This window comes from Dermacentor andersoni, chromosome 1 (genome assembly GCF_023375885.2).
Source record: "Dermacentor andersoni chromosome 1, qqDerAnde1_hic_scaffold, whole genome shotgun sequence".
Lineage (NCBI taxonomy): Eukaryota > Metazoa > Arthropoda > Arachnida > Ixodida > Ixodidae > Dermacentor > Dermacentor andersoni.
Window position 1 is genome coordinate 184,680,735 of NC_092814.1, and position 23,739 is coordinate 184,704,473.

Below are 23,739 nucleotides of genomic sequence, written 5' to 3' on the forward strand. Positions count from 1 at the left end.
TACTACCATGAGCTGCTGTACATGGGGTTTCTCAGTCCAATGCTTCAATGTATTTCTTCTGTGGCAACAGTGACTACACTGCACTTCCTTCGCTTCCATTTTAGCACTCCACTGCAGGTTTAAGCCTGTCTCATGTACTGCAGAGCAAACCACAACAGGTGCTTTGTGAGCCATTAATGCATTTAGTACTCATGCGTTGTTGATGTTTTGGTGCAGTGGCATTGTTGACTGGAGCGCCAGTTTCGGAGGCATAGGTTGATACCAGTTACGGCACTTTCTTTTATATGCCACTTTATTGTCGTCATGATAACCTTGTGATGATAATTTCTCAAGGAGAGAACCGAACACTGGCAGCAGCAGCGGACATGACTCAATCTGACAGCAGCTGGTGAGACTCTGGTAGCCACACCAACACCACTGCCATCTAGCAGAGTGGAGAGGAACTAGGGAGGCAAAGGCACTGGCCACAACCAGTCAAAGCACAGAGAACAATGACGTTGTGGTCATGATGAAAGTAGGCCAACAGGTGAGGAGTCCACAGTGAGGCTGATGGGATAACTGGTGAAAACGGACTGAATGGCTCAGCATTGACTATGGAATCAACAGTCATTTCTGTGAAAGTACATAACAGCTAAAGCTATTTTGATGAAAAGTGAAAAATGGGCAACCAACTCACCCATTTTTCCCTTTTGATCAATTTAATTTCTAGTTCAAGCGCCGTGTCCCGTCTTTTCTTGTGCCTTTGCTTGTGTCCCAGTAGTTTGTGCTCTGAATTTACCTCAAACTATTTGTTTGGAAGGCTGTTCGTGTGGCGTGCATTCACCTGTTACTACCTCTAAGCAGTTCTTTCACACAATGTAATGTTTATGACTTCTGCCAAATTACAGGGCCATGTGGCAATGCAAAACAAGCTGACATAAGCTCTAGTTGTACTAGCTGGAGCATTATTTATGTAGTCATGCTCTCATGCTGTGAAAACTATCAGTATCTGCAACTGCTGTCTTGTGTGATTGAAAAAGACGCCAGAAAAAGTTCTCTGGTTTCAAGGCCTTCAAACTTGTGTAAGGCTTGTGCACAGGAGGGCAGTGTCATGCTGATTAAAATTACCTCATGGAGAACTTAAACACTAATAAGATATTAGTTTTGAAAAGTGCACATGATGCCAGATTGTGCTGTACCAATTGTTATCAATGACACCTAGCAGCCTGGACCAACAGATGGCAGACTGTCTGCTGTGGTGGCTATAAACGAACACCTCAGCCACAGATCTTGCTGTAGTTGTGTCTTTACTGACCAAGGTATACCATTAATCCCAATGTGGAAATGTGCTAGCTTTGGTTCTCTTCAAAACTTTTATACACAGTTGGAAAATTGAAAATTGCTTGCAATGCATCCTTTCCCTGCCACAAGTGAACTGAATGACATATCACCGCTTTTGTTGTACATCTCAAATAGACACAAGTTTCTTGAAATATTACAGTAATGCAGCTGTGTGGATACACATGAAGCTGTAGATGTGGGTATGGGAAACATCACTTGTCTAATATGTACACATTTCCAACTTCCTACTTTCATTTATAGCTGAGATTTAAAATATTTTGGGTGTTGGGATATGCATAAAAAAACATGTTACACATGTGGTTACAGACAGTAGCGTACCAACTGTTTCTAGAATGAGGGGGCAAACCGCAGACGGTTTGACCTCTCTCTTTCAATCTTTATGTGCGTGTGTGTGTGTGTTGCAAATTACTATTACAATAAGTGAAATAGCTTCAAAATGCTTCTGTAAGTTATATATATATATATATATTTAACAGACAGGCACCTATTTATCAATCACACATGGTGAACCATGGGGGCCCAAAAAATGATCTCACTTTGCATTTATCTCTTGCAACTATATAAAATCTCAAGATGATGCAGGGAAAAAAGGCAGTGAGTGCCCCACAGTGGTCCCAGATAACGCCCAGTAGCAGCAGTACGTACTGCGCACATAAACATGCACATTTGCTACAAAGAATTTGAATAATTCCACAAAGAATTGTACTTGCTGTTTAAGTCTACAGCATAAATGTATTCCTAGTTTAGGTAATACATAGTATTGTCGAGCTTATGCACAACAATGTACAATCAACATAAATTATTTGCATTCACACACACACACGCACGCACACGCACACACACACACACACACACACAAATGACTTGTCATCTCGGCCCTGCAACAGTGGATGTCCAGCGAATCTGTTGAAAACCACCACTACAACTGCTGAGGGGCGTACACAATGCTTTATAGCTCTATAATGCCCCCCTACCCTACCCCTTCTCAATTTCCACTAGATTTGATGTCTGTTGAGTTCACAGTTCCTCCAGGGCAATAGGATAAATTCTTTGTTCGCAAAACACATTCAAAAAGTTCCTTATAGCTTGCATGCGTAATTTACTACAAATGTCATAATTAGTCCCCTATCTTCGAAGTTTGCCTACACATTACCCATAATGCGCCCTTTATTTTTGCCAAATATAAACAATGTATTGTTTAGTTGATCAAGGATATGACTGAAACTAAGACGTAACGTGTTACGACACCTGAAAATAGGGAAAGAAAAACGACGGCTCACTAATTATTTGGAACGCTTCTAACTAGACCAGGAACCCCTTTCCACAAAATATAAACCTGTTGTAAACTATAGCTATGTCAGGACACTGGGAAGCATAGCTGATACCGGCCATATCACATGCTCTAACACTTGAATATGAAATTTTTTTACAAATGCTGTACTTGATGCAACTACATTTAACTTCGCACAGAAAGTTTCCGCAGTGTACCACCAATTTTCGCTAAATTTGGTCTTGGCGGCTTTTATAGTTCTGCCACGGCAGTGGTCTCAATTCTTCCCTGCTCGTTAGACATGCTCAAACACTCTGGAGTGCTTGCATACATAATTTATTGCAAAAGCCCCAATTACCCATCTATTTGAACTTCACCTCCACATCATCCATTAACTTGTCCTTGCAGTCACCAAACATAATGAAGCTGCCTCCTTTAATTAATTGAGGACACCAGGCGAAACATATATGTCGCGCCTGAAAAAGTAAAAAGAAAAAAGAGGAGGGTTCAATAATTATTTGTAACGCTTCTAAATAAGCCAGAAAGGGTAAAACTATGTGATGCATTGCAGTTAAAATGCTGTCTATTCCTTCAGAGAATAAATTATCTGAAATGTAGAGTTTTCTTGGGACATTGGGAAACCTAACTAATAGCAGTAGCATGATATTTTTGAACACTTGCTTACAATTATTTTTTAACGCTCTATTTGATCAACACGTATTTACCATCGCATATAAGCTTGGTGTATTGTTCCCCTTGTGTTCATAAAATTTGACCTCAGTTGTTGTAATTGTGCCAGTCTGAAACTGCTTGTAAAACAGGCCAATAACACTATGGGTCACTTTTGTATTCTACTGGAAAATGCACATTTAACCCACCCATTCCATTTCAAACATTGCCTACACCTTCTCCATACCATGCCCCTAATTCTCCCCAGATATAAACAAGATGCCTTGTTTAGCTCACCGAGGACACCAGAGAAACAAACTACAAATCTTGTAATATCCCCTTCAGTCATGGCATACACGTTTATGAACACAACTTATTTTTGCCATTACTATGCAGTGGTTGCAAGGAATAGACAATGGACATTAAGCTTTGAGTAAATTGAACATTCTGCTTTCTTAAAGTACACCCATTTCACTTATGAGTGAAATGTATCGCTTCACACAACCGCTTTCGTGAAGGTACTACTGTCTTTGACGGGATGTTTGAAGTGGGGTGTTTCAGTAGTAATCGCGAAAGATTATTTCTTTCCTTGTTGTAATGCTTGCACCCAATAATAAATCCGTGCATGCAGCTCGAGTGGATGATTCAATATATTTAATGAAGAAACGTAGTATGACTGACTGTACAATAAATGAATATTTAATTACTATGTAATTATGATGGGTCACTATAAAATGCACAGAGTCATTCTTCCACCATGACTTGCTTTCTACATGGAGTCTCCAGCATCCTGAGATAAAATTATGTAAATATCACACATTTTTCGACAGTCGACCATAATTCGTGATTGAAAGTATTTCACAAAAATACATGAAAAAATGTGGGTTTAGTAATTATCTGCAACTTTTGCATTTAAAGCAGGAAAGTGAAAGTTTCACAACGCAGTGCGCTTAAAATTTTCCTGTTTTCATGTAATTTCACGTCTGTATCTGATGCGTTGTTTTAGGAGTCTAGGAAACATCTAGATTACCAGAAGCATGACACCCTGGAATGCCTCATTTAGCAACTTTCTACAACGGCTGTAATGAATTTACACAGAATAAAAATATATCGCTCGTCACTCGGAACATTGTTTCGTACGTCGAATAAATATGAACACCGTGCCCCGCATATTTTACTGGGGATAGCAGGGGAAAACAACCAAATGCCGTGTATAATACATAAAAATTGCGATAAAGCGACCAGTCAGCTACTGTTTTCAGAGTACATAACCAACCTACACAGTGTAAATTTTCGATACACATCACCAAAAGTGGCCCTAACTTTTTCAAAGTATGAAATATCTGCTGTTTGCTCCTGCCAGGAAACAAGTAATAGTGTAGCTCTTACTTAGAAACAGCCTGAAAATGAAATTGTCGGTCAGAAGTGACACCTACTTAGAAAAAATTCAAGTCAGTATTGAAATGTATTGAAATGGCTCTGCGAGTTCAACCAAGGTCATTTTCACAAGCATATCTACGATAAGTCATAATTTCACAATGAAATTCAACAGTTATACCTGCAAGAGGTTTGATTAGATTTCCGATGGTGATAAGATACTGAGACTGCAATGCTGCAACGGACAGAGACTAAATAGTTCCAGTATTTGATAATGCAACGATTTCATGCCGAATGGCACACCAGTCATTGGGTACGGCTGATTATAATGCTTTAACTGGACCTCCCCCTCACCCACAGATTAAATGTAACAAGCTGATTGTGTTTTAGAATACAGATATAGCGGTCCCAAAAATCTAGGCATGATGCAAGTTGTGCAAGCTGACAGTTTGTTAGGGTGGGAACTGCCCAGCGGCAGGCGTTATCCGCAACTCGAGCGTGTCTGGCGAATCCCGCGAGTCGTACGCTACAGGGCGTCCCGAGAAGGCACAAAAGACAATTGTCATTGTCCAAGTGCTCAGTAAAGAAAAGCATTACTTGTGTGGTCACTCTACTAAGGAAAGAAAATTTAGGTTCAGCGGTAGTCGTAATGGACTTTCTAGCGTGCAGTCGAAAATGCCAGTGACCGCTTTCAAAAGGGGGGGGGGGAGAAATGATATACTTTGCCCCCCACTTTTGACAGTGGGGAGTGGTCAAATGCCCCCTTGCCCCCCCGGTAGATACTCCTATGGTTAAAGACACAGTCAAGCTCACTTTTAGTGAAGATTTAGTTAGCGCAAACAAAAACAGTGTGATGGTCATTCAGGTGGCTGATTGCACAATATTTCATATAAAATGAATGCGTGCAGACCCATGGCACTAAAGTGCACACGCAAGTCACCCTTCACAACTCCATCGTGCACCCATTTTAACAACTCGGTGCTGCACAGGGCCCACTCTTTCCGGACATGGGGAGAGAAATTATGCTAAGAGCCATGTGCTATCACTTTTTGGATTTTGTGCTTTCCCATTTGCCTAGAAATGCAAAAAAAGTGCACTGTTGAAGTGCACCATGCCTCTAATAATTAAATTTCTCACACAGCAAAGCTAGAGTAGTCACAGGAACCTATGTTAGGAGTTATAGTTTCTGTAAACTTTCCAAGCAAGTACATAACATGAACATCCATACACACCTATGATATAATTTAAATGTGAACAGACTAAGTGCCCTTGGGAAAAGAAAACTTACATTTATCAGTGCAGTCGAAAACAAGGTCAACAATACTTCTTTTGCCCAGTGGCTGCAACCATATGTCTTTAGCATTAAAAGAGAAAAGGGAAAGGCATATTAAGTGTAGCACCACACCATTAGATAGTTCAACATATAAGAAAGGAAAGTGAAGGAGACGGAAATCAGCAACATACCACTAGTGGTTGTAATGTGATCCAGGATTGTCAGAAGCATGAGCAGATATCCACACCAGCAATTTTCACAGACATCTGTGAAGAGGAATAAAGTACACCAGAATAAATGAAGGAAGGAAGCCAGAAGTTGTGATGACTGGTGCCTTACCTCAGACAACAAACAGCAAAGATGTGCAAGTGCAAGCTTCAAAGTGGAATCCGTTGCCATAGCTTTTCTTTCACAATTTCGGTTTGTGGTCTTGTACTTAGCAGTAAGGCAACAAGTAGTCAGTGCAGCCCTCAAATGCCGATAATAGCCATCATGGAGCAGCAATTATTCTCATTATTCTCACATTAGGCCATTGTCCTGCTCTGTCCCGCCGTACTGACCGCAAGTTTTCCACCACCGATCCCCAAACCGCCTCTTACCGGGGCCACACTACCTTCCTTTCAATTAGTTTCTGTAAGTCTTTCTAAAGATGAAATCTCTTTGGAAGTGAGTGGTCCATCCTCCTAGCAGGGGCTGAGGGATCTTACACTAAACTGAAGAGCATTTTAGGGCCTCCTTTCCATGTATGCAGCAATAAAAAGTGCTGCTGATACACAGCTGTACTTAATTATCATGGACACATTGATTTGTGGCCAAATATGTCCCATAAAGCAAGTCAGCCATAATAACAAATCTCAGTAAAACCAAATAAATTTTTTCCAGGAATGAATATTGTAATTAAGGTCTGTTTTTGCATGTAGTAATGCTCAGTAATGCCAATTTTCATAAAACCCTGGCTTCCGGAAGTACATTATTCTCATCATCTTTGTATAGTGCATTAGTGGCATGAATGCCCAGACAGCTGTCCCCTGCAAGTTACTGGCAGACATCCAACAAAGCAAGTAGCTAAAATCCTTCGTAAAGTTGTGTCTCCACCTGGGACTCAGGCTCCAGAATATTGTTTTGAAAGCACCAACTTTGTTCAGAGAGATTTTAATACCTATACACTCAATTTTACACTTCTCAGGTAATGGTGTGGAAGCTACGCAAGTACAGTAGTGTGTCGTAGAAGTCTCGCTCCACACATTTTGCAGTGTGGTTGTTTTTATTCTCCAACTCTTTCTATAAAACAACTGTACTTCATATACAGTACAACCTCGTTCATATATTATGGAAAAAAGACACAAGAAAAAAAAAACATAGTAACTGAGAAAACGTACGATCCGAAGTAACAAAATAGTAACAAATCTCAACTGCAGTTGACATCTATGTAATGTGAAGCGTCGCATGAATTGTTGCGTCTGAGGCACGAGACATCCAGACGGATCGAGCCGGTGAGGCTTCAGCAGCCCGAGACATGTTTTGTTGCTTTCTTATTGTGTATTGTTTTAAGACTGTGATGGGAAACCGAAACGAAATCGAGATGGGATCTAGTGGCCGGAAAACATATACGATCGCAGTTTGACAATGTACTGATTAGGGTACCAAAAAATCTTGTTTTTGGGAATGTATGGACCGGTAAAACATGAGTGTATCTCGATCGTGTCATTTTTTATGTTCACGATTGTGCATGTTGGCACCAGGAAATCATACGTAATGGTTTCATATCAACTATATCCTACTGTATTAGAACTACAACTTGTGCACATAAGGTTACGCCATCTCACATGTCACTAATGCACCTTTGTGCTTTCAGCATATGTTATGCAGAATGCTTTGGTCACAAACGAAATGGTGCACTGTGATCACTGGTTGTAGAAACGTGTTGCTGCATTTGTTTGGTGGTAAGTGTGTTCAGATCTGCGATGCCTGCCATATAACAAGTATGTCATATGTTGCGACATACAAGTATGAGACTTGAGGTTACATTGAAATACATACACATATATACCTGTACATATGTTTCTTTCATATGTGATGAACAATTTTTTTGGCACGAATCAAAGCAATGACAGAAGTCTCTAGCCTTTGTAGCATTGCCAGCTATCTGGGAAACGAAGTATACTTCCTTGCACTAATAATCAATTCCTGGCATATGTATGTGCTGTTCAAATGGGCAACAGAAAATCCACATTGGCTGAATAATACGGTGCCATAAAGTAAGAAAACTTGGAAAAGCTTCTAACCTCTAATTAAAGGCGTACAACACTTGCTTAGAGTAGTCAAGTTTTTGTTCACACTGATGTTGTCATAGGCGTACTTACCGGGGGGGGGGGGGGGGAGAGGGGCAGGGGGGGGGGCAAATAAATCGGGTCATTTGCCCCCCCCCCCACACACACACTTTTGAAACCCGGGAATATATGCACCTAGAGTCCCAACCAAGGTCAATCGGGTCTACAGAAAGTGGCTTGAAGCACTGATAATGGGGGTCTGGCCTCCCCCCAGCTGCACATGGAGTCTCGGCCACATTGGTTCTTCAGTGCACTCATCACTGGTATTTTTATAGCACACAGAGTCTACTCGGTAACAGCTCGTAAATTTCCCTGCCTCTGCAAGTTTGCAGTAGGTTTTCAAGTTTTGATCTAGACATTGTTTCGGGCTACTTGGCCTGTCAATAGTGAAATTGAACATCAATAGTGCAATTGAGGTTCACAAAACTTTCAAGACTGCTTTCACTTATCTGGTCGTGAAAGGTGTTCTTGCGGTGAAACTGAGGCAGCACAAAGCATTTGCTTTTTGCTGCCGGCGGTCTTCATCACGTCAACGTTATGACTGTGAGTGCTCGTGGTCATCGAGTGAGATGTGTTTATATTTACCTGTATGTGTGCAACACCATGCTTGTCTTAGGTGTATCTACCAGTTCGGGGGGAGGTGTGGCCCTCCCCCACAGTCAGAATTCAAAAGGAAAAGTAGGCCATTTATCCACCCCCCGATGCAGACACACTTGTGAAAGTGCGCACTGTCGGCTGCACGCTGCACAAATGCAACAAAACAACAGCTGAGGCCAAGTTTTGTCTCAGAATTGGGCTCACATAGGTACGATTTATTTATTACGTATCCCCTGCTCTCAGGCCTCGCCTCCACGTGCTGTAGCGGATGACATGTTACCCCGTACTTTGTGGCGCGAGACGCCTGCAGGATGTGCCTTGCAAGCCTGCATTGCTGAGAAATCCATCGCAAGGCTGTCCGAAACAAGTTTAATCTACCACCACTTGCATCATCCCTTGTTTGTTGGGGCCATCTAACTTAACCACCTTTGAAAACATAAAGTCAAATTTGCTTTTAAAATTTACCGGTATTTTATCAGTGTTGCCATTTTAGCGATTTTGACGCCAGGTTTCGTGACTTTCTTTGTCTGTTTACGGCAAAGTTTGCTATTTAGCAATCAGTGACTCTTTAGTGACTTGGATAAACAGTTGGCAATATTTTAATGACTTATAAGTTAGAAAGATTGCGTGAAAAATCACCTTTAAGAATGCGCTTTGATACTCAAAAGCCACATGCAAGTGGCCGAAACTCGCTGTACGATGCACACGCTCCGTGACCATGATGAACCAACGGTTGCCTTCACGTTGGTATAGCCCTCACATTGTGGTAGTGCTTCACAGCACAGTGGTCACCACAGCCTTGACATTGTGGCCACAGAAGTTTATTTATTATTTACAAAACCTATTGAATGTACATATAATTCAATATTACAAAACCTATGTGATCCCGCAGCGTTTAAACGCTGCGGGTTCAACTGTGTCACTAAATCCATTCGATTGGTAGACGCTTGGAAAGCGTGTCAGAGAACTAATTTACAAAAACCAAGTGGAATAAATTTTCTGTTCAGATTTAGAACAGAGCAAATGAATACCACATATCGACTGCGCAAAAGCATAACTATCGGAACAGCTTAGTTTTTTCACGCACGACTGAACAAATCGCTTCAGTTTCTCACGCCTTTCAGACCAATCAGTACTTCACGGTGGCTTTCAGCTAGATCAAGGGCGAAAATATGGTATTTAACCAGTACAAAGCTCGGGTAATTTTCATTGCCATGTTAACAACATGCAGCCTAGTGCGTTCCACAAAGTCTAGTTCTGCTACCACGGATGTAGACAAGCACTAAAATTTAGGGATATTATGCAGACTAAATGCATTTTCATGCTAGGAAAACTACGTTGCTTGTGTTCTTTTGAATCATGCTGTGTTTGTAACCTTCCAATCTGAAGATAATGAAAACTTTAAGCTGTCATAATCCAGTACGTAAATATTAGAGGTAGACAATCGAATATCGACTTTTTCAAATATGAATCGAATATGAATAGTCAGTATCGAATAGACAAACGCAGATGCACATATTTACAGCAGGAATACTTGTTTCAGTATAATTAGGAACATGCTTGCACTGAATAGACAGTCAACTATCACACACAATTAAGATCGTTTTAAACACAATATCACAACAGTCATAAAAGAACTACACGAATAGTTGCTTGACACCTTGACACCAGGCTTCCGCCTGGTGGCAAACAAGCTTTCCAAGAATGACAGGCATTTGAAACTGATCAACTTTTCAAAAACGCATAATAAATAGTTCTTGAAAAAACATCAGAAGTTATGGAAAAGGAAAATAAAATGCTAAGGAGGCATTTGTGTGCCCTAGACAGAATACAGAGCCTTTTACAAGAAAAAACATCAGTGGTTGTAATGTAAGAGATAAAACTCTTACATGACTAGGCTGCAAGAAAGACTCATTTGTAGGCCATAAGCACAATATAGCCAGTTGTCAAGTAATAGACGAAGAGAAGGGGAATCGAGGGGCCCGGTTTTGTAAGAACGCTCACAAGTATTTGTTAGTCAGAACCGTACAAACACAACAGATAAGGAAGCAATGGAAAGCATAGGAAAAATTATTTATAGTTTCTAATTGAAGTGCAAAAATGAGAAGCTAATAGGAAATGGAGGAAAACTCAACTTGCTGACAGTGAGAGCCGAATCCACAACCTCTGCATTATGCGCGCGTTGCACTGCAAATTGTGCTATGGCGACAACAACAGTTCCCACGTCCATGCAGTCTTCGGTATTTATGTATATATACAAGATCTAACCCAAGGAGTTTTAACCAGCGCAAAACTTCCACCGCAAAACCGAAAAAAAAGTTCAATTATGGTGTTTTACGTGCCAAAACCACGATCTGACTATGAAGCACACCGCAGTGTCCAGGGGCTCTGGAAAGTTTGACCACCTGGGTTTTTTTAACGTGCACCTAAATCTAAGTACACGGGTTTTTTCGCATTCTGCCCCCATCGAAATGCGGCCGCCGTAGCTGGGATTTGATCCCGTGACCTCGTGCTTAGCAGCCGAACACCATAGCCGCTAAGTAACCACGGCAGGTCCCACAAGACCGAAAACAAAGCTTGTATTACCGTTATGGTTTCTGCATTGCATCAAAAACCTTGTCGCTGTTTTACTTCTGATAAATATAATTTGCGATACTATATTCAGCAGGTGGAGTACAGTAACCCCATTTTAACAGTCGGTTGTTGCGAAATAGTTGGTTAGTTCTGACATTCGAAAATACCGAATAGTTCATTTTTGAATATGAATAAAATATTACACACCAACTATTCAAATCCGAAACTTTGATATTCGCCTATCCTATAGTAAATACACTACTAAAGCTAAAATTGGTAAATTCACAGTTTTCCTTCAGCTGCACGAACATTAGACCAACATCACACATTTAGGTAAATTATTTACTTCACGCTAGCTTATATTAGAATGTTTCAAAATACCTACCTTCTTAAAATCCATTTCACAGTTATAGCGAGAGTTTTAGTGACTTCTTTTTGTCTCACTTCAGTGACACGCTTCCTAAAATGTTGGCAACACTAGACTGTAATGGTTTATAATGTACGATTGAAAACTAGATCTGTGGATGAGAAAGATAACTTTCAATGATGCATTTTGCAGCTTTTTTTATTGCAATGGCAATCGGCTAATCCGCAAGGGAGGCGAACTTTACAGTACATGTGCCACCTGGGCTCGCTCTGAGTATGCATTCTCCTCCCAGTCACGAATGTGAATAAAAAAAATAATTATATTATGGTGTTTTACGTGCCAAAACCACTATCTGATTATAAGGCACGCCGTAGTGGGGGACTCCATAAATTTGGACCACCTGGGGTTCTTTAACGTGCACCTAAATCTAAGTACACGGGTGTTTTCGCATTTCGACGTGGCTGGGATTCAATCCCGCGACCTCGAGCTTAACAGCCCAACACCATAGCCATAAGCAGCCATAGCGGGTAACGTGAACTTCCGTATAACGTGTCTGTATGTATGTGTCTCTTTGTATATCTAGGTGCCATTTGTTATTTTCTTTTGTATATATATATATTATATATATATATATACTTTTTTGCTTTTTTAACTCCAGTTTGTTGAATTTGCCCGTTTTGCTTGTAACCACTCCCCTCTATAATGCCGTAATGGCCTTGAGGGTATGCTAAATAAACAAATAAATAAATTAATATTCTTTAACAAATAAACATGTCATTAACACATTAAATAAAAGAATGTGCCATTGTTTATTGGTTCGTGGCCACTAAAGCGGCATCTACATAACCTCCGCTCCCCTTGGAAGGAGCCCTCAGTGTTGGGCTTTGTAGTAAAGCATACGAAAAACTAACATGTACTGGAGAAGTCAAAGATGAAACTATATGCAGGGTAGTGCAGCTACCATTGTTGGTGTGGGGCGTCAGTGAGGACAGAGTAGTGGCGGCAGAGTGATCCCAGGTGGCACATATTGCGTAGATCACTTTCCAATATATATATATATATATATATATATATATATATATATATATCATCAGCCTGTTTTATGTCTACCGCAGAACGAAGGCCTCTCCCTGCGATCGCCAATTACCCCTGTCCTGCGCCAACCGATTCCAACTAGCGCCCGCGAATTTCCTAATTTCATCGCTCCACCTAGTCTTCTGCCATCCTCGACTGCACTTCCCTTCTCTTGGTACCCATTCTGTAACTCTAATGGCCCAACGGTTATCTAACTGGCGCATTACATGACCTGCCCAGCTCCATTTTTTTCTTTTGATGTCAATTAGAATATCGTCTATACCCGTTTGCTCTCTTATCCAAACCGCTCTCTTTCTGTCTCTTAACGTTATGCCTAGCAATCTTTGTTCCATTGCTCTTTGCGCGGTCCTTAACTTGTTCTCAAGCTTCTTTGCCTGTCTCCAAGTCTCTGCCCCATATGTCAGCACCGGTAGAATGCACTGATTGTACACCTTCCTTTTCAATGATAATGGTAAGCTTTCAGTCAGGAGCTGACAATGTCTGCCGTATGCGATCCAACCCATTTTATTCTTCTATGAATTTCCTTCTCATTATCAGGGCTCCCTGTGATTAATTGACCTAGGTAAACGTACTCGTTCACGGTCTCTAGAGGCTGACTGGCGATCCTGAACTCTTGTTCCCTTGCCCGGCTATTCATCATTATCTTTGTCTTCTGCATATTAATCTTCAACCCCACTCTTACACTCTCTCTGTTAAGGTCCTCAATCATTTGCTGTAACTTCTCTGCAGTGTTGCTGAATAGAACAATGTCATCAGCAAACCGAAGGTTGCTAAAATATTCGCCGTCGATCCTTTCCTAAGACTTCCCAATTTACTAGCTTGAATACTTCTTCCAAACACGCAGTGAATAGCATTGGAGAGATTGTGTCTCTCTGTCTGACCCCTCTCTTTATAGGTATCTTCCTGCTTTTCTTGTGTAGAATTAAGGTAGCTGTGTAATCTCTGTAGATATTTTTCAAGGTATTTGCGTAAGCGTTCTGTACTCCTTGATTACGTAATGCCTATATGACTGCTGGTATCTCTACTGAATCAAATGCCTTTTCGCAATCTATGAAAGCCATCTAGAGAGGCTTATTGTACTCTGCGGATTCCTCGATTACCTGACTAATGACATGGATGTGATCCATTGTAGAGTATCCCTTCCTGAAGCCAGCCTGCTCCCTTGGTTGACTAAAGCCCAGTGTAGCCCTTACTCTACTGGAAATTATCTTGATGAATATTTTATATAACACTGGAAGTAAGCTAATGGGCCTGTAATTTTTCAATTCTTTAACATCTCCCTTTTTGTAGATTAGTATAACGTTTGCATTCTTCTAGTTTTCTGGGACCTTTGCAGTCGATAGACACTTCGTATAAACAGCCGCCAGTTTTCCAAGCATTATGTCTCCTCCATTTTTGATTAAATCGACTCTTATTTGACAGTGTAAAAATGAGCAACTCTGGTACCTGTACATACATTTTTGTCTCATTAATATGTACAACATCCAGTGGCCTACCAACTATTTTTCGAGTGAGGGGGGAAATCACTCTCTCTCTTCTATATATATATATATATATATATATTATTATTATTATTATTATATATATAAAAGAGAGAGAGAGAGATAGTGACTTCGCCCCCACTCGAAAAATAGTTGGTACGCCACTGGATGTTGTACATATTAATGAGACAAAAATGTATGTACAGGTACCAGAGTTGCTCATTTTTACACTGTCCAGACAGCAAGTTTCCATATGAAGTGAAGAAAAGAATGGGGAGAGGGGAAGTGCTTTGATTTGAAAAGCCACAATATTTCTCAACTTCCTGGAATAGTGCAAAAGGCCTTACCAAAGTCAAGAACGGTGGTACAAAAGTCACTATTGGTTGCAAGTAATGCCACAAGATGCTCCGCAGCTATCCAGACGTGCAGCATCAAGCTGCTCCTCTGAGCTGCTGTCAGCCCACTGGTGTGGACATCAAGAGAAGGCATCCTGCACACAAGGCAGCAAGCATGCAGCCCGTCATCAGAATGCGAGTGCAGCAATAGCTTTCAACAAATGAATCTCAATTGCAAATATTTGCACCTGCCTCATAATGCCAAAATGTATATTTGATCACTCAATATATGTGTATCTCTATTTAATTTTTACTGAATAAAATATTTCAAACAAGCCCACGCAATAATTTCTTGACACGGTTCTTTGCAGGGACATAGGAGTGACAGCATTCAAATGTCAAGAGGCTGTGCATGGTGGTACAGACTCCTAAGTAGAACTCCTTATTAACTGCCAAAGAACAACATACAATAATGATAGGCAACCTTCCAAACAACATTCAAGGCCAGCAATGACTGCAAAAGAAATTAAGGATCTAAAATGTAGCCAGCAAGAGTACTAGTATATATGGAATGACATGCTACCCATATGGTGATGGAGCTTACCTTGAGAGAACAACAATCATCTTTACAATGTCCTTCATACTGCTACTGTAAAAGCCTTCATACTTGGAAAGGAGTGAATCCAACAAACGTAAGTGAAAGGCAACTGCTTTCATCTCAACTATGAAAGTACTCTCCTGAAATCAGATTTGATGCATGTGTATAGACGCTTATATTGTAGATGAAATACAGGGCTGAAAATTATTGCAGAGGTAATTTATACCACATATTTCAAGGCACATTTTAATATATATAAATATAGGCTTTATATGAAAAAAAAAAAAAAACGAAACATTTTTTTTGGTTGTACTATTGCAGCCGTAGCAAGCATCAGAGCATAGGTGACATGTGGAAATTAATATATGATAATGAACTATACTGTTCAACTCTTAACTATATATGTGAACCTCTTTGTAATTGAGAAACAGAAGCAAGCTGTCAACACATGCCCTTTGAACTTTTAGACCTAAAAAATTTGATTGTCCTCAGAGATGTAGCACAACAAATTGCAGTTACCTGAGCCCCCAAAACTGCATCTTGGAGGCTGAATAAGCGTGCATACCCGTGCCACTGAGTGAACATCACTAGGATATGTCAGTGGATGGCAGAGAACCAGCATATCACACTTCTGGCTTCCCTACAGTCCCCAGGGCTATTGCATTTTTTCAGATCCAAAAGTTGACATGAGTCGCCGTGGTGGCTTAAAGGCTTTGGTGTCGCACTGCTAAGCACAATGTCCTGGGATCAAATCCTGGCCGCGGCAGCCGCATTTCAATGGGGGCGAAAGGCAAAAACGCCCGGTGTCCCGTGCATTGGAGGCATGTTAAAGATTCCCTAATGGTCAGAATTAATCCGGAGCCCCCCACTAAGGCGTGCCTCATAATCAAATCGTGGTTTTGGCCCATAAAACCCCAGAATTCAGCTCAATTTAAGGTAAACATGGAATGTATGGACAACTTGCTTCAATTTCCCAATTACAGTAAGGTACATAGTAGATCCAATACTTTAAACATAATTAAATTATTTTAGTTAATTAGCACATAACCATGCCTCGCCCATCCTCTAACATTTGCCACTGCTGAAACTATGATGCCAAAGGAAGCATCTATATATTTAAAAAGCCTATTTTGAAATATTGCCTAAAGCCTTCATTGAAACAGTGGTATTATGGAGAACTTTCCTTACCAGGCAAAAAAGCAGTACAAAATGTGGCGCTTTGAGAAGTTTATTCCTACATAAGGATGATAACAGCCAAAATTAATTTTAAGAGATCACAAGAATGTTTCTTATTTCTTGTTATTTTAACATACTTAACAATCCATCACAAAAAATTTATAAAACTTGAAAGAAAAAAGACACAAAAGATGTCAATGGAATCTTTGGAGCAGCATTCACAGATCATGTAAATAAAAGAAACATTGAAGACAAGGAGCATGAAGGCAAACAAAATACCTTTACAGGTTTCTCCAGCTTTAACAACCATTCAGTCACATATGAGCAGAGGTCTACCACAGCAGCATCAATATTAAACGTACGTTTCAAACAATCTCTGTACTGAAGAAGGGTCCTAGGATAGAAGAAAACATGATAACAGGTTACAAAACCATCTTCAAAACATTCAGTAAGATTCACTTGTCATACACCCCAATATGTTCCTGGGGCATATTTGCTGTCTGTTTGCACCACTTTTAAAAGAAGCATTTAATCCTTGATGGAATTCTGATACTGACATAATTCAATTTAGGAGAAAAAAAAAGTTGGCAACACCAACAGTAAACTGCAGATTCAAAGGCTTGATGAACCTGCATGTATATGCACGCTCTGATCAGAAGTCTGCACTAGTTCAGGTAGTCACAGTGTAATGTAGCTAGCACCTTGTTCAGTGTAAACCCCTAGAGTAGCCTAAGGTTTGTGCCATCCTTTTACCTTGCAACCCAAGCTAGCAAGTAAGAGCTGGCATGTTAAGGCAGGGGACGAGGACTGCACCTCCACACTGGTCGAGTGGAGTCACATGGTTGCACTCACTCCGTTTTTGCAGAAAAAAAAAAAAAAAGCCAGTGGGAGCCCACACCTGCCTTTTGTTTTCATGGTTTCTTGTTTTTCATTGCCTCGGTGAAATGTAAGTGGCTTATAGTCTTCATACTGTGTCATATGAGGCAATGCATGTGGTTTTCATGTAAGTACAGCGGCTGCCTTTCACATCACTCAATTTGAAGGACCTTGAAGGTGCATGAAGTTTGAATCCCATAAATGAAAGCTTGGATGTGTTAGTTGTCAGTAGTGTTCTTGGGTGTTGTCCCTTGAAAGCACCCTAACATTCTGTGGCGCATGCATCGTATGATCTTATTTCTGAGAACCTTGGGTGAGCTATGAAAGATGCACAGTAAGGATGAGCTAGTGCTTCTTTACAAGTTGCGGAATTTCCAACTGATGTATTTTCACTCCCTTGGCACCAACTTTGTGAAGACTCTCTGAATGCAAGGAACCTGCTTTTTGTTTTTAGTCATATAGCATTCGTTTACATTGCTGCAGACTGTCTATAATAAGTATGGGTGTGTGAATACAGAATAGTCGATTTCGAATCAAATATCGAACTGAATCATGAAAAAAAGAAAAGCCATATATTGAATTGAACATCGAATACCAAAAAACATAACACAACCTTTTATGCTTCCAAATTTTGTGCAAGTAACACAGTGATGCACATGCTCAGGAGACTAATCACATTACATAACAAGAATTCTGCTAGCTATCAGTAACTGTACGTATGGATCAAGATGTATAGTAGGGTCTACTCTTATTAAAGGGAACACCAAATTAGTATGTCAGCACAGCTCAGTTCGTTACAAAGGTGTGGAAAATATTTTTTATCAAGAGTGTCTGTCATGTAGAATGAAGTGCTTTTTTCCTCGCTGAAGCTGAACAAATAGTGAAGTAGTCCTCAATACCGATGGGGTTTTCAGTTTAACAGTGAGCCATACTGTGCTTCATGGCGATATTCTACTGCTTAGAAAGTATTGCTTTCCAGCTTTTCCCCAGAAAACAGGAGGGCGTTTCCATCTTTATGGCAGGTTGTTTCTGTGGGTTATCGTCAGCTCATTAAAGTCAATCTGCGTGACAGACAAAAACACAAAATGTGCATCACATCACTCGGCATTGTTCCGTGCGGTCAGCTGCACTGCATGTGCCGATGGCAGAGCATTCTTAAATCGGGAGGCCCACGGCAAGATTGCGTGACGACCCCCCGCCCCCCTTTTTTTTCATCAGCATCCATCACTGTCTGTGTAAATGTGTATGCGTCTGCTGCTGGTGGTCAGCATGTTGTCACATGATATTGTCGCGATGCAGAACAGGACGTGCAGACAAGATGATGATGACAAAGAAGTGTTGTTGCTGGGGCGCTTCGGCTGCCATGTTTGCAGGCGAAAGTGACGTCGTTCTTTAAAAGCTCGGTAAGAGGGTGAGCAATGTCAAAAAAATTTTGAACAACAGGCCAAAGTACGAGCATAAGCCTATGAAGCTGCAAACGTCCTTAACTGAGCACGGCACAGGAAAGTCTTGCACGGCTCGAACTTTGGCCGGGTCTGGTTGAATTCCATTGACATTTACAAGGTGCCCAAGAACGGCTATTTCACAACGACCGAAGTGACACTTTGACGAGGTGAGCTGAAGTTTTGCAGTGCAGAGAACACAGCAAGGGCAGTTGTGAGATGCTTAATGTGGGTTTTAAAGGTTGGAGAAAAATGATTATGTCGTCGAGGTAACACATACAGGTGGTCCGCTTCAAGCCTCGGAGAAGGCTGTCCATCATTCTCTCGAACGTCGCTGGGGCATTGCAAAGCCCGAAAGGCATGACTCTGAATTGAAAAAGTCCATCAGGCGTAATAAAGGCTGTTTTCTCGCAATTCTTCCCATTAACAGCGATCTGCCAGTAGCCCGAGCGGAGGTCAATCAATTAAGAATATTTCGCTCCATGTAGACAGTCAAGTGCATCATCAATATGAGGCAATGGATAGATGTCCTTCTTGGTGATCTTGTTCAGAAGGCGATAATTAACCCAAAATCTCCAGGTGTTGTCCTTTTTCTTGACCAGGACAAATGGTGAGGATCACGGCTGTCTGGCCGAGTGGGCCGTCATCGAAATCAGAGATATTGTGGTAACTAAACAGAATGTGCCTTAGGTCTTCAATTTGAGCTGGAGAGATATTGGTAGCGATCATTTTATCGACGTTGTGGTCAGGTGATGAAGCCAAACGGGAACATGTGACGATAGGGCTGACAGAAGCAGAAACAGCTAGGCGTGAGCGAAGATATCTCGTACTCGTGCACAGGTGTCAGACGAGCCACTGTCATGTTACTGGGAAGAACATGTGCAACAGACCTAAAGTTGAGAACGGGAAGCCAAGTAGAATCATCAACAATGGTGACAACGGTACTTGGGAGCGCGACGCCATGCAGTAGAATACTGTCAACAAGCTGAGAGATGATGTAGTAGCAGCTTGAGGTGGCAACCGGGCGAATCCAGCAGAACACAGGGACGGATGATGTGTATCAGAAACAAAGTAGCTGTCAGAAGGAAGGTCCAACTGCACAACACCTGTAGTGCAGTCTATTAGGGCAGAATGGGTCGAAAGAAAGTACAGCCCCAAAATCAGCTCATGCTGACAGCGCTCTAACACAATAAATAAGACGATGGTTTGATGACCGGCAATGGTTACTCGTGCTGTACACATGCCGACAAACGGTCGCGTACTGCCTTCGGCAACACGTACGGTGCACGGTACTGCAGATGCGAGGACCTTTCTGAGCCTTTTGCGAAGGGTGGCACTCATTACAGACATCTGCCCACCGGTGTCGACGAGGGACTTGACTGGGACTCCATCCACCTCAACGTCTAATATACTTCCAAGGGTAGGCAATGTGATCACAGGATTTGCAGGCCGGGTCGTTGATGCAGTGTCACCTCCGGGAGCTGCACCGACTAGTTTTCCTGTGGCACGAATGTGGGGGCAGAAGATCGGCGGACCTGCGGCGAATGAGACTGACGACTTAGGGGCGATGGTGACCGGCTGATTCTGATGGTCGCAGGTACATTGTTGGTATTTGTTGATGAAGGACTCACAGAGAAACGGGAAGCACTTTGACCTGGATGGTCGGACGAGAAGCTCTACCTAGGGGACGATGACCAACGACTGCGGCAATGACGAGCGATATGTCCTACACGCGAGCAATTTAAACAAATCGGCCTATCGTCTGGTGTTCTCCAGCCGGCCGGGTTACGACGGCGAGTTGGAACCGCTGAAAACGGGGAAGCAGTAGTTGGGTGGGGCCGGTCCTGACTGAGAGCGGCATCACGAATGGGGCAGAGAGACGGGCGACCTAAATTTTCCATCTCTTGTCTGACAACGGCCTGTATAAGGGAGACAGAACATGCGTTGTCTGGGCAATGCTGACGAGGAACGGCGGGAGACATGGCTTCGAGCTCGTGGTGAATTAACCGCATCAAATTTTCTTGTCCAGACAGCGGAGGTCCACGTGGCTGTTCCTCACACGAAGACGTCGAAGCTGTATTTAGGAGCCTGTTGAACTGCTGCGTAATGAGGCGACTCTTCATCAGTTTGAAATTGCAGCACTCTTTGATGATCGCATCCACTGAGTCATAGTTCTTGCAGATAAGCAGATTGAATGCGTCATCTGCTATGCCCTTCAGGATATGGCCAATCTTGTCGGTTCATGTTTTTGTCAACTTTACGACAGAGAGCGAGGACATCTTGAATATATGCCACGTAAGATTCTGTCGGCATTTGAGCACAGGTCGATAGCTCCTTCTTTGCTGTTAGCTGACGGCCAAAGGGCTTTCCAATGAGTTCTAGAAGCTTCTGCTTGCAGACGTCCCAACTCACGTGTTTGTGGGTCTCGTACCATGCTGGCGCTGTGTCTCAGAGGTTGAATATCACATTCGCTAGCATTAGCGTTGGGTCCTACCGATTATTTTCGCTTACACGCTCATACCAGGAAATCAGTCTTCAACGTCTGTACCATCAATGCCATTGAAGGTCCCTGGGTCTCACGGCTGGGACAACACGACGGAGGTCAGAGTGCGGCACCGGAGGTAGGCAATCGGTCATTGTGGCATTTTGGCTGTCGATGATCGTGTCAGGTCTCATGCGGCAACCGCTGCGGAGCTCCGTGTTGGTACCCAGCACCTCCACGAAAATGATATGTTCGAGCCCGCTACGTAAATCCAAAGCCAGTCTTGTGACGCGTCACTCGAAGCTACGAAAAATACTGTTGTGCACCTACGAACGGCATTCATAACGTGGGGCCAACGTATGGTATTTCACAAAGATAGCGGCCATGACGTGCAACGGTCATCCTGTGCACTTGCTTACAGTGGCGCAGGGGTTTGTTGGCTTTCTGAGGGTCATGGGATCACTGTGAATAGATCTGCGGTGATTCGGAAATGGTAACTTTAGTCGCTGACACCTGACAACACAGCTCTGATTATTCCTATTGGGCTAGATAGACTATGTGGCCAAGGCCGTGGCTGTGACAAAAATTTGCCACCGGTCGATGTGATAACAAATCGCAAGCTGTCGTCGAAAGCTTGTTACTAATATGCTCCTACGTGTGGCTCATCGGTGATTGGCTGCGAGATCACGCGTACGGGTTAGAGAGAGGGCTGTTGCAGCGGCGTTCAGGTTCGCGGTCGACCAATCAGCAACTACCGCGAGCATGTGCCAAGTTCGTCTGTGTCCTCACATGTGGGTAGAAAGCTCCGAACTATGCGAATCTACGTGTCATGAACTTGCTTATTCGATGCGATCAGCATGCCTTTTCCGGTGGCTAATCGGCCCGATCATCACACATGCTTCCGTGCTTTCCACAGACGCTGCTTTTGATGTTCCTTCTGTTCGGCTAGCGTTAACTATTTTTATCGATCTGACTGACGTGGTTGAACCTTGTACCTATAACGATTATGCGTCAAGGCACCGACCACGGCCTAGTCATTCACTGAAGGTACCGATATTTGAAAAATTGAATATTTGAGAAATTGAATATTATATGTTCGATTTGCAAATTACATTATTTGAACGTTTGCTATTCGATTCGAAATCAAATATTCGAGTATTCACACACCCTTAAATTAATAACTTCAGTGATGATGGAGAGCACATGAATGCAGCTTCATGCTGAAAGCATGTATTTCAATCTGACAAGTGCTACTGAAGTGAGCTCTTTGATCTTGGCGCTTTTTCTGCCGTTCACAATCCTGTAAAGCCCGATTCACACAACGGGATCGATAGCTGAGTTAGTCTGCAGACAAGCGTGACTTAGCTGAGCTACAATGAATCACGATGCTATCAACATGTCTCCGGTGTCCTTGAGTACAATGTGGCGTGATTCAGTGGCACTTAGGCTTGCCATGCTTGTCCACGGACTGAATCGGCGATCCATACCATCCTGTGAATCTATCTTTACAAGAAGTGAATGTGTGCACAAATAAGCAACAGATGGCTTGCTTCACAATCAATGTTAGTGTGCAAAGTATCTGTGTCTGACCATTTAATCAAATGTATGCTTACGGGCTTGCGATGTCAACCTATGTCTGTTTTTATTCGTTTTAGTGCCAAGCACGATGAAGGACCTAATATAGAAAGGCAGCAAGCAAGTGCACTAGCACATATTTCTATATTGTGCCCTTTGTATCGTGTTTGGCACAAAAATAAAATATAATGTATTAAAGCCACTAACATTCCCTTTTATGCACAACCAATAGATCTGGTTATGCATGCAATGGCATGAAAATTTAAAAAATAACTCTGTACATTTCCATACATCAGCAGTATCAGAGCACAGAAACCTTGCCTCAGGCATCACAGACTAATGACACTCAGTAATGCAACATAATGATGGCAAATCACTAGCAGCATGTATTCTTTTTTACAACAAGCAGGAGATGTTTCAGAAACAAAACATATAGCACTACCCACTTGACTAAGATTTTGCGAGCTGAGATAAGCATCTTGAGATCCAGATCTTGCAGCAATATGGCAAGTCTCCTTAACTTCTCACATACATTTGAAAGGCTTACAAGCTGCTTCTCATGTGATGTTGCGAAATCAACATTTTCCAGGGACTGAACCAAAACCTGGAGAAAGAGTGTGAAAAAAGTACAATAACGCATTAAGTACATTGCAAATGGTTGTGCGCTTGTACTGACACATGCAAAATAAAGAGAAAACAAGACCTCCATTTTCGTATTTCAGACTCCATTTTCTTCGTGCTTATGGCAACTGTCCCTTGTGCTGAGGACGTTATTTAAGAACTACATTACACAAAATGCAGCAATGACAACCATAGCACTACAGGTGAGCAGCAAACATATCTCGAAGTGTGAAGGAGGGATCTCTCAGTTTTCCATAGTG

The 23,739-nt window shown here is 42.0% G+C and overlaps 1 protein-coding gene across 5 annotated transcripts in view; it reads right to left on the minus strand.

Moving 5' to 3' along the window:
* Window positions 1-23,739, minus strand: part of LOC126547242 (FIGNL1-interacting regulator of recombination and mitosis-like) — a 44,421-nt gene that overhangs the window by 9,837 nt on the left and 10,845 nt on the right. For all 5 annotated transcript variants that reach the window (XM_050195191.2, XM_050195190.2, XM_055062861.1 and 2 more), the window contains exons 7-12: window positions 23,305-23,462; window positions 16,763-16,877; window positions 15,314-15,447; window positions 14,722-14,864; window positions 6,122-6,196; window positions 5,946-6,011 (exon numbers count right to left, since the gene is read on the minus strand). In XM_050195191.2, coding sequence (XP_050051148.1) covers window positions 5,946-6,011; window positions 6,122-6,196; window positions 14,722-14,864; window positions 15,314-15,447; window positions 16,763-16,877; window positions 23,305-23,462 — 691 coding nt within the window. The remainder of the gene's footprint in view (window positions 1-5,945; window positions 6,012-6,121; window positions 6,197-14,721; window positions 14,865-15,313; window positions 15,448-16,762; window positions 16,878-23,304; window positions 23,463-23,739) is intronic.